General features: G+C 36.3%; 1 protein-coding gene across 1 annotated transcript; it reads right to left on the bottom strand.

Annotated features, from left to right (window-relative positions):
* Positions 1 to 836: 836 nt before the first annotated feature.
* Positions 837 to 11,146, bottom strand: LOC129773976 (lipase member H-A-like). Its single transcript, XM_055777659.1, has 3 exons — positions 10,849 to 11,146; positions 10,020 to 10,778; positions 837 to 2,167 (listed from the first exon to the last, which is right to left on the bottom strand). The coding sequence occupies exons 1-3, from the start codon at positions 10,974 to 10,976 to the stop codon at positions 2,071 to 2,073; spliced, it is 984 nt and encodes a 327-aa protein (XP_055633634.1). The 5' UTR covers positions 10,977 to 11,146; the 3' UTR covers positions 837 to 2,070.
* Between the last annotated feature and the right edge of the window lie 1,541 nt (positions 11,147 to 12,687).

Below are 12,687 nucleotides of genomic sequence, written 5' to 3' on the forward strand. Positions count from 1 at the left end.
TTTGCTTGAATTTTGTTTCTAAAGTATTGTCAGTAGGGCCAATATTATTGATATTGTTTCACTCAAGTTGAAATCGTCACCCTGCAACTGAAACACAAATTCATTTTTTTTTGGTATATAGAGCCTCTTGGAGGTAAGCGAACTCCAGTGTGTAGAAGTAACCGAGTAAAGATTTCGTCGTTATTCTCATATAGCTGAGCAATTAATCGAGTGTTCAAAGAATTGCCTCGAAGCTTTTTGATAGCACTTATAACATATAGTAAAGACTGATGCAATCTAGGGCTCAGATTTTCTGTTACTAAATTCTGTCTGTGGATCACGCAATGAATGACCAGTACCTTGCGCAGTTATGACTTTGAGTGAGCTGTAAAACGACGATGACGATTAACCAGAGATGCCATACTGCCATACAAATGAAACTCAAATTTCTGCATTACTCGAGAATAAATCAAGCAAATGGAACCAAATTTTGCAGGTGGTAGTTTCAGGGCGCAATAAATGTTTCTATAATGGTGTGACACCCTTTCCTCCTCTGGAATGGAGAGGGGGTCCCATAAAAATATTACGCATATTTCGCCGGATGTGTTGATAAGAACAGAACTCGAGGAAGGAATTTAACGATTTAGGGCTGTCTTTATTCTATCATATTTTCTGTATAAAACATTTATTCCATGTAACGGAGAAACATGTTATTTGCAAGTGATGATAGCATTCGTATCATATCAAGAGGTTATTGGCAATGACCGAACTTTTTTGTCACGGTGTAGATTTTTAGAGAATTGGAGCGTTTCCAGATTTTGCCTGCGTTTGAACTCCGTTGCAAATTGTGCTTTGAAACTTCTCAATCCTGTCTTTAGCTTTCTAGACACACGATTGCGAAACTTCTGCCATTTTTGTCGCGTCTCTCGATTACAACTTCGGATTCCGTTTGAGCCAACACTTTCTAATCAGTTGATGGATTGATACGCGACACCTTGTTTCAGTGACTCCATGATGTAAACCAGGTTCTCAAAGTGGTCGATAACGACCCCTTGGGGTCAATATTGGTTCCCCAGGGATCGACATAAACGAAAATTTTTATTTTTACTTATTGTACTAATATTTGTATTTATTATCAATAATTATACACTTGATATTTACTGAATTTGATGCCTAATTATTGCTGAGATTGGTAATAAATAATTGGTAAGTATTTTGTATGAATAAGATGAAGATAACATTTTTAAAAACATTTCGGCTATAGGGGGTATCACTTTGTTCTGGAAAAGGGGTCTCTTGCCAAAAATAGTTTAGGTAACTCTGATGTAAACAAATGAACTTGTCGTGACAACAAATGCCTACAGTGATTATATGCACTCTAAAAATAATATCATTGAAATTTTTAAAAATTTTACTCATACAATAAATAAATGGCACCATTTTTCGTGTATTAGTTTTTTAAGTGCCTTCTACCATTACCTGTGTTTCCTAACTTACGAAGTGTAGATCGTAGGAAAAGTACAAACAAACTGGTAGCTTTGTTTTTTTTTTATTTTCGTTTAAAATAAAACATTTAGCATGTGTTTTTTATGATTCCTTGTACAACCATTTAATAAAAAAAAAACATAAATATTATTCTTTATTACCCTTCACTTTGAAACATAGACAATTTACTATATGTTCACATGAAATACCTTTAGCTTTAGCGGTTCTAAGTGCGCCTTAGGAATTCAAATTATTTTATAACCCACGGCGTTTTCTGCTGGTTTTCAACTTGTCAACTAACAACATTAAAAAAAAGCTTGGAACTTGTGAATTCGCCCTAGAACAAAAGTGATTCACCTTGAGCTTTATTTACTGTTCACTCAGATAGACCTGCGCAGGATATCATTCAAACTGGCGTAAACCTATTTTGCGTTGATCGAGAATATACGAAAACCATAAACCGCTCATTTCTAGCCTTTGTTCAATGCTACTTTGCTTCCTTCAAGTTTGATGTGGTTATTTTCTTCATGGAAGAGAAATCGAGCGAAACATGGAAGGTGACATATATTGGAAGCAATGTTTACCGATTTATTTTTCTTTGTGTTTTTACAGAGGAAATGGGAATTGTTCGGAGGCTCTAGCTTTCCGGCCTTGTGCGTACGGTGCTATTGAGTTGGCGTCCGTAAAATACAGACCACGCGTCCTGTAACGATAAGGAAAACTTTATTATTAAATTTCATGGATTATGGATTGGATTAATGGATTAATTTATTCCAATTGTAATGTATGACGATCATCCATCTCTCATTTTATCGTATGCCAACCATTTCATCCGAATAAAGCGAAAAAAAAGAGTGAAGGAAGAGACAAAATGCATCACAAACAAACAATACTGAATGGGCAAAGAAAATTTCTTGTAAATCCACCTCCCCTGCTCAGGTTACAAGAGGGAAACAATCAATGCGCTGATTGTTGCACCCACTCAATTCCATCTGGGCCCAGAGTCGGTCCGCTGAAGCAATTGAATGTTGGCGCAAATGTGCGTTTGAATAGATAGTCTTAAACAGGTGATTGTGGCAATATACAAAGTCTCGACTAATGCGCAAATAGCATCGTTCACCATTTCCCGCTCAAGCAAGATATGCGAGAGCGAAAGAAGTGATAATCTTGAGCAAGTTTGCATGCTCTGTTTTAGTCTGCTGCGAAATTTACTAGCTGCTCATGATCGCTTCCTGGGCAATGAAGTAAAGCTAGAGACTGATAGATAGCGTGTGATAATGTGATGAAGTTGACTAAGATGAAGTTAGCGGAGTGATGAAACTCTTCATTTGAAATGGAACTGCACAAAAAAGACATGTTTTCATGAATAATTCAAGGCTTGAAAAACAGACTTTTTTTATTGTAAAAAGTTGATTACATGTTGAATAGGTTATACATCAATATAAATATAATAAAAAGTGTTTCTTACACTCGACAAAAAAAACTATAGGAACAGAGTGCCAAAAATTTTAAGTGATCTTTGACATGCTGCAATTTCGTGAAAAATCAACGCATACAGATGGAATTTTCATCGTTTTAAAGCATTTTGAAGCTTCCAGGTATTTTAATGTTCTACGTACGTTTTCTTATCGTGGTGTGTGTAGGTGTAGTAGCCGAAAATATCGAGAAGAAATAGAAAATCTATTTTTTTTCTGTTTTACAAAGAGTTTGTGGGCTAACACAATTTTTTGCTAGCCAACTCAATAGTGAATGCAATTATCCTTATCAATCAGGTTTCATTTGGTTCCTAAAATGTTCCTGTAGGATCTACCTATACTTCTGATATTTACGATTGAATCAAAAATTACCACTTCGCCTGTAATGAAGAATAATTCTAGAAGTACGAAGGTTGCAAGGAGTGAGGATACTCACACGCAGGCCAACTATAATTTAAAAAAATCTGGATGAATGAAAATAAAAATCTGGATAAATCAGGATAGCTCATATTGGGTTGTCCGAAAAGTTAATGTCGATTTTTGGGAAAACAAAAACATCGTTTTCAATCAAAGCATTATAATTTTATTTTATATCTATAGTTCTGTTTCACAATCTTTCGCCATCTTTCACACAGCTGAAATATTCTATCCTCCCAGAACATGTTTGCTTCCTCGTCGAAAACAGGAAGTGGGTTATATCTATGGTATAACCGCAAGGGTGACGTAGGACTATCGTTGATTTAGAGATCATTTGTTCGAAGTTGAATCTGAATTCATTCTGAATGAATGAATATTTGGGGGACTTCGAAAACGAGAGCGTTACGTTGGAGGCACAAGGTTTTATGCATCCAATATTGGATACGGAAATATACTACTGATGGGGAAGAATAATCTTCAGAAGCTATCCTGTTAATTGCGATTGATTCAAAAATCACAAAACCAAATGTATTTGGTCACAGTGTTACATGGATAGAAAACATTAAAATAAACTCTTTCACATGAATGTAATTTTAAATTCCCAGAGGAACTGGTAGATTATTTTCAGTAACGATTTGATATTACCACATTTTCCTCGATACTGGAAGCCAACTAGTGATTAATGCTAACTCGATAACCATCCGTTAATAGCACTTGATTGAAAAATATTTGGTCACAGTGTTACATGGATAGAAAACATTCAAATAAACTCTGTCACATGAATGTATTTTAAAATTCCTAGAGGAACTGGCAGATTATTTTCCGGATCTTTCTCGATGCTGAATGGCATCCAAACGGAAAGAATTCCGTGCGTGTATGTGTGTAGCGGCTGCTTCGATGGTCACCTTCTCTTCTCCTGAATGATCGGCTTCTCTGTGCTCCCTCACAGTTTCAAACAAACTGCTTGCGTTTCAGGGCAGATCTCGATCCTTCGCCGTCCAGCACCCTCAGCAACGATGTTGTCTTGTCGATGTCCTCACGAAAAATGAATGCATCTCACCACCAGGATATCGCTTGAGTATGCTTTTTGTGCGTGATTGAATCGAGAGAAGGCGTGGTTTACGATGGCAATTTGGAAGGCAAACTAGAGGGGAATGAATTCTCTGAGTTCGAAATTTTCGGCGACTGAGCAATAATCGATTGCGGGCGCATACAATATTGGATACGGAAATATCCTACTGATGGGGAAGAATAATCTTCAGAAGCTATTCTGTTAATTACGATTGATTGAAAAATCACAAAACTAAATGTATTTGGTCACAGTGTTACATGGATAGAAAACATTAAAATAAACTCTTTCACATGAATGTAATTTTAAATTCCCAGAGGAACTGGCAGATTATTTTCAGTAACGATTAGATATTTCCACATTTTCCTCGATACTGGAAGCCCACCAGTGGTTAATGCTAACTCGATAACCATCTGTTAATAGCACTTGATTGAAACATATTTGGTCACAGTGTTACAATGGATAGAAAACATTCAAAAAAAACTCTTTCACATGAATGTATTTTTAAATTCCCAGAGGAACTGGCAGATTATTTTCCGGATCTTTCTCGATGCTGAATGGCATCCAAACGGAAAGAATTCCACGCGTGTATGTGTGTGTGTGTGTGTGTAGCGGCTGCTTCGAGATCTTCCCGGGGTACCCTTTGTGGCATCGCTCTCCTCCTGATGGATTTCCTTCTGGCCTAAGGTGCACAAACAGGCTCTTGGTAACACCGTTCATTCGCGCTTTCTTGATAAACGAAGAGCTTCACCACAACAGCGACAACATGCTAGAATCGCTGTTCAATTAGAACTGAGTGGATTTCCGAGCGGCGCTCGCTTATATACCGATTGGTGATTTCAATAGCCTGTTTTGAAAGCAATTTTAAGACTATTGAAACAAGTTTTTGGATCATAAAGTAACAAGTATAGAACGCGTAGACATTTTATCTTTCGAATGAAGTGTTTATCATACCATTTCGTTCAGTTGTTTAGGAGCTATTAACGCTCAAAATCTCGGTCTCCGGCGTAACGCTTTCGTTTCCGAAACTTTGATTTTACACCCCGGTATAGAAATGAAAGACGTAGTCCTACGTCAAAACTGCTGCTAGCCATACATGTGAGAAACAGGTTGCTTGGCAAGAGCTCATAATACAGAAAATAATAATACAGAGTATATCTTCCTTCGAGCGAAGACCGGATATGTAAAAGGATTAATAAGCATGGTATAAATCCTCGCATAAGCGGAAATGCTAGTGTTTCACCTGACTTTTTGATCGTTTATTTTTTTTCCGAAAAACCTGCAACATCACTACAGTCAATTGCAGAGAAATCAACATATAAATTTTCACTGAATTCGTCATCCATGCTTTGGAATAAATCTCTACTCAACAAATGAGGAAAGCATATTAGCAGTAGAAGTAGAAGACTTGTTGAATTTTTCATTTCAATTTTTATATTTAGTACGGTTATAGATATATTTACCATAGTCCCATCATTAAAGTTTATTCTACTTTGAATCAGACGAACAAATCACATACAAAATCTTTTTATATGGACTGTGGATTCAAAAATTTTCTCTTGAGTAATTTTACACTCTGAAACGTATTCCTACATTAATAACTCTGGGGATACATCTACATACACATTATCCTAAATAAAACAATGTTGTTCCTCAAACTTAATCTCGTTGTAATTTCATAAATTCGTCAGAAAATCTGGTTTCATTAAATTTGCTAGCACTGCCACGAAACAATTGACGGTAGAGATAAAAAAAAGTTAAGTACACAGTTTAACTTAATGTAAGATTTATACAAGTGCGAACCGGAGAACTGTCATGAAAGAAAACTTTGGCATGCAAACCAGTATATTTATTACGAATAATGTAAAGAGTACAAAAATCAGGAAAAATCAGGATCATTTCAGAAAAATCAGGATAAATTTAGTGTTCGTCAGGACATCAGGGAGCGTGCTGAAAAGTCTGGGAAATCCTGAAAAATCAGAAAGGTTGGCATCTCTGCTCACACGTATACGTACGCATTCCCACATATACACGCACTCCACATCCTCATGAATACGAAAGTTACGTACCGTTTATTTATTCTGTACGCAAAGAATTCTGTTTTTCCAATACAATTTGCGTTGAAGTACTTCTCTTATTTGCTCCAAAATTTAATCGGCTAAATTATAATTGGCTAAAAAAACGACCGAACGTATCAATATGAAACGTTCGCAGGTGTTTTTCAAATACACTAGGCTTAAAATCTATCCACAAACATTAGAACTTACTGCAATATTTGCAGAATTACAGATAATTTTCGAAATAAACTCCACAAAAAACATTTTCTGGCATTTTCTTTTTTTTAATCGATGCAAAAAATTCAATTTTTTTTTCGCCATAGCAATAAATACTACTGTGTCTCTGAACACTTTTCTCAGTCGAGCATTCAGCGAGACATCTGCTTTCCAGGCATCAGTATAATTTTGTTGAGATTCATGTGCTTCGCATTGTGAACCATCAACAGACGACCTGCGTTACCGAACCGATATTCTTGATGAAACGATTATCATCACCAAACTATGTATGCATGCCCTATAGGCGCTTAACACTTTTCGGACCGCTACCGAGATTTCTCGTTTTCGCGTTCCTTCTTTACGGACTTGTGTGAAATTAGCGTATAAAAGTTTTTGTTGCGTGCAAGTTTCTGTTCCACGTCTTGCTGGATTTGATGAATAATGAATTATTTCAGTTGAAATGAATTGATTGTTTATCAAGTAACAACCTTCAAAATCATGCTCATTAGATAGTTAAAGAAAATTGAAAAAAAGTTATTTGAAAGGACCCGAAACACATTTTTGAGATAATAGTCATTGGATAGAGAATACTTTTGTCCATCTTCAGTTAAATTTCCGTTGGCCGGAAAAGAGTCTGAGAAAAGGTATGGGCCAAAATGTATACAAGTTGTAGGAGGCAAATTATTATATTTAACGAAAATGGAAATAGAACTTTTTCACACTCGAAAAAAAAATTGAAGGAACAGAGTGCGAAGCCGAAACTGAAATATCAACACATGAAGATGAGATATAAATCACTTTAGAGCATAGTTTACATGAATTTACATGGAATATTTTACAGAGAAATTTGTATTTCGACGTATACTTACGTATTACGACGAATTCAGTGGACAAAAATATCAGGAAGAAATGAGAAAACAATCGAAACGACAAAAATATCAGGAAGAAATGAGAAAACGATTTCTTTCTGTTTTTTCAAAGATAGCAAATCCAATTAACGTTATCAATTATCTTTCATTTGATTTCTATAACGTTGTTGTAGGACCATTCAGTACTGTAATATTATTGTATGAACGAAAAATTTGGAAATTCGTTTTTGATAATAAATGGTTCAATAAATAATCTTCGAAAAACAAATAAACTCTAATAAATTCTATACACCCAGGATTTTTTTACGCGGGGGATAGAATTTTGTTATAATTTGTCGCGGTACACTATTGTAGATATACTTTGAGTAATTTCTCAAATTTTCATTTCGAAGCCTATTGAGAATGGGGAAAATAAGAAAAACTCATTTTTTCACTATAGCTCTCATAGTAAACCATATAGGAGACTTATCTTATTATTATCCGAAAAAAATCACACATATCCATAAAAGGCGCAGGAACACTTTTAAATACAAATTATAGTAGTACTGAATCTCTGAATCCTCAAAAAAATCAATATTTCAAGATTTTTTTTAGCACTTATTTTTTTAGGAATTTATTTTTTGATTATATTTCTTACTATGATATATCATAGTAAGATGCACTTTCAGTTTTTTTTCAAATTTTTTATCTCGAAACTATTGAGAATGGCGTGCTAAAAATTGAAAGGTACGTTTTTCACCATACCAATTAATTTATTTCACCCATACAAGTTGTACAGGTTTTGGCCTATAACTTTTCTTAGACCCTTTTTTGACCAATGAAAATTTGGCTAAAGATAGATAAAAATATTCTCTATCGAATGAGTATTATCTATAAAATGTGTTTTGGGTCTTGTCAAATAACTTTTTTCAATTTTCTTTCAAATAATTAATTTCTCCCATACAACTTGAGCTATAACTTTTCTCAGACCTTTTTCCGATTAATAAAATTGTGGCTGGAAGATAGGTAAAACATTTGTCTACCGAATAACTTCGATAATTCTATTCGAACCACTTTTTTTTTATTTTCAAAATTCTGTATATTTTCCTATATTGATCCATGCTCAGGTTCCAGTCTATAACTTTTCCCTGTCACGATCAAGAAAAAAATTAATTATGTGGAAAGATGAATGATTCAATTCTCTATATAATGAGCATGATAACTTGATAAACAATCAATTTATTTCAACATAATAATTCATTCATAATATTATTCAGGAAATCCAGCAAGACGTTGAACAGAAACTTGCACACAGAGGCGAATGTACTGCAACTTTAATGCCTCTTATAAACTTGCACGCAAAGCAAGCAACTTCACACAAGTCATTTCTTCTCGGTCCTTAAAGTGTTAAGGACAGCGCTGACAAAACATTCTAGGTTGGGACCAGGAGCTTCTGCCGCAAATGATCAATCATTGGATATCATATTTCTCGCAACTCCCTCTGTAAAAGACCATCATCATTTATGTGCCTACTCAACCCCGGTAACGCGTCTATGACATGTGCATCTATTTTCCTTCTACTAATTCCAACGGTACCTTCAAAATAGTACTCCTCACAGTTGAGACGAAGAAGCGCAGTCGAAACCACAAAACATTCCACTTGAACTTGAATTCCACTCTGCGATGCACTGCCTGCATCTCCTTTGAACGGGGGATCGACTCCACTTTTTTTCGAAACACTCGCTTTCGGACACCTTTTGATTAGCTAGTCGATGAAAGCAAAAGACGTGAACGTGGTCGTAGTATTCCCCCCAATAATCTTGGAACACACCGCTGAAATTCTTCTAACATCTGTGGAAAACTTTTGCAAGAAGATTATGCATTAATTTGATTACAGTCAAATCCGGTTCGTTAATATCAATTTGATCCCATCAGAAATAGTACGCTAATACCAAGAAATAATACACTGTCAATCTTGAAAGCACTTGTGGAAATCATTCTTTGGAATGACACTGTGTCCTACCAAATCCAAGTTTTAAATTATGGTAAGGAAACAATGTGGTAGAATTCAAACTCCTATTATCCCATCTCATATTCAATAACAATCTTCACATTTTCCAGCCAGTGTGTGTTGTATCGACAGGATTTTTTTCGGTTTTCTGCCCTTAAACTCATGGTTCATCACTAGTTATGTTTCTATCATGACTCGAGAGTAACAGATGCTTTGTCACCAAAAAAAATTATATCGCTTGATCCTCTATGAATCGCCAAATTTGTTAAACTTACTATTCATTCCCTGGAATTTCACTATTCACTCATCACGGTAACAATTATATAAATATAAATAAACCACACACAAAAAAAAACGAGGTTCTCATTGATATTCACAAACATGCTTTGCATTCTATGAACCCGCCCATTACAATACGATTAATTTCCATTCGTAAAAAAAGCATTTAAACAGTTCACTTACGTGTTTGGCGTATGCGCTCCCATTAATGCAGTCACGTGCTGGTCAGTGCAGAAACCTAGCATATACAGATACCAGTGGGCGCATCTGTACCCATAAAATCCAACCTCTGAGGCTATCGACTCTGCGTAATACTCCGGTGCCCTGTTATGGTTGCACTCCCCTGGGCTCACTACCGTTTGTGTACTACAGCCTGGCTGGTCCGCTCCGCCATTCACGTAGAAATCCGTATGACCGCAGGGATGTAAGATACCCCTCGCGAACACATCCGTGTGGATCACTTGAACGAACTCCGCGTCGGAATGGTCCAGTTTGTACGCCTTTGGTGCGGTCATGAACAGTGGTTTGGCCGGATCCAGTCCGGTTATCCGCTTCAACTTTCCAGACCTAAGATAGTTAGAGATCATTCCGGAAGTTTGAGCTCCTAAACTGAATCCCACCACATGGATGTCACTCAGTGTAAACATTTCTTGGGAGATCATATAATCCAACAGATGGGCTGTGCAATTCGCCACTGTTGGAAGATTTCGCACAGCATGATGATAGCAAGGCTCCTGCGCGAGGGGATTGTAATCCAGTGAAATGACATTGAACTCGTCGTACGCTAAGTACGCAGGCCGAATTGTAGGGTTGGGAGCATAATCCCGGTGTCCAGTGTAACCGTGGATGAGGACAATCAGAGGGCGGCCGAAGGCAAACGGAGCTCCCTTAATTGTGTTTGGCTCAAACATGTTCAGTTGCGTTGGGTTCTTCTGTGTTTCTCTGTTAATTGATTGAATATTGAACTAGTTGAGTTGACTTTCAACATAGAGTACACTAGCTAAATATAAACCTTGTATAAAGCCAAAACGTGACATTCTCGTTGGGACATCTCCTTTCCGTGTTCACACAATTGAAAAAATGCCAATCAGCAGCTGCTGCGTAGAAAAGTAATCCCAATAAAACTACAAAAATCCGCATGCTTTTATCTCTCAAAACAATTTGCAACGCTTTTTTTGGTGTATTAACACGTGTTAATATTTCATCCTTACTGTACACTTCATTTTACTAAAACAGCTTTGAGAAAAGAGGCACAATGTTTCCGAACCACCATCGAAACGGCGTAGGATCGTTCTGAAAGGTGCTTTCATATGTCCATTCATTCTTATATACTAATAAATTTAGTGTTATTTTCTTCTTATCGCCATAATTCATTTTCTTATCAAGTGTGACACAATACCCGAAACACACACGAATCGCATAATGATGATCGAGTGCAAAAGCTCATTTTTACTAATGAAGTGGTTGTAAGAAAATGTTCTGTACACACCTACACATATCCGACATGTGTTAAAACTCCGATAGTAAATTGATGTTTCCGAGAAAAGGCAATTAGCGCTACCAGGAGCTTTAGTGACAATTCACCAATCTTTTGTTTCAGGTGGCTTGAACAATATTGTTATATATGGAAAAATGTTATCAAAATATGCACAAGCTAAATAAGTGGTGTAGATTTTGCATTGACAATCACTTGATTTCGTGATTTTTTATGGTAGCTTGCGACTCTTCCATCCTCGATTCGACCATGATTGAATTCGTTATCCCAGGAAAAAGGATTAGCCTTCGTCGATAGAATTGGCAAAAGAAAATAAAAAAATTTCTCAAATCAATTTCTGATACACCCGGCATATACTCAATTCGGGTATAATACTAGTACACGATCTTATTAATATTGAACTGATTCCCATCATATACACCAACTTTGCGCTTTAGGTGAATCGCTCAAAGCTATGGACGGAGTATAATTGGATTTTTATGCCAGTGAAGCACCGGCTGGCGCATGCTGGCGCTAAAGTGACGATTGATTAACTCTCTTCTTAAAGTAAGATCTCAAGTCATTAACGCCTCGCAAGATGGGACTCTAGTTTAACGTACTACAAAGTGTCAATTCTTAATTATCAGGGTACGAAAAATAAAATTAATGTTTTTTTTTATCGTTCACCTGGTTCACTTCGGTAATATGCATTTGAATTCTTCGCTGCTGATCAACAGCTCCTCGTGATCAGGGCTTTGAACTTGAAGCATAATGGATACTAACGGATTGCTTGCAGTTCGTATGCATGTATGCAAAGCACTACGGACGTAATCTATCAAGCACGCGTGTAACCACGAACTTGTTAAATATAATACGCTGCTGACAATGAAGATTGGCGAAATTGAAATTAAACGGTTGAGTGTATGCGATAAAAAGTAACAATACGATCGCGGCCTAATTGAGTTATTTTCTAATTTAACTGAACCGACAAGTGACAATTTAAGTGAACCGACCAGTTGACAATAAACGGGTTTGTGTTATAGGGATATCATTGAAATATTTAGCAGTAAGTTCAATCATTGAGTTTTGCATCGAGTTGAGCAATTTTCAGCATTGGTGTTCGATCTTTGAGTTGTCCTAAAGTATTTTGAAATATTGTTTTAATGTTTTCTTTAATCACTTTACTTTACTTAATTAATTTACTTAGTGTCTAACTCTCCAGTTGGCTACAATCAATCGATATTTCCCAGATATTGAGCACTGATTTCAGGCAAGTTGTAGATAATCCACAAAATGGCGCAGGTCCGACGAATTTGGTTGGAGATCCAAGTCTTGCTAAGAGATGACTTTTGAGCAACTCCAAATGAAATCGCGTAA

Source organism: Toxorhynchites rutilus, chromosome 3 (genome assembly GCF_029784135.1).
Source record: "Toxorhynchites rutilus septentrionalis strain SRP chromosome 3, ASM2978413v1, whole genome shotgun sequence".
NCBI classification, from domain to species: Eukaryota; Metazoa; Arthropoda; class Insecta; order Diptera; family Culicidae; genus Toxorhynchites; species Toxorhynchites rutilus.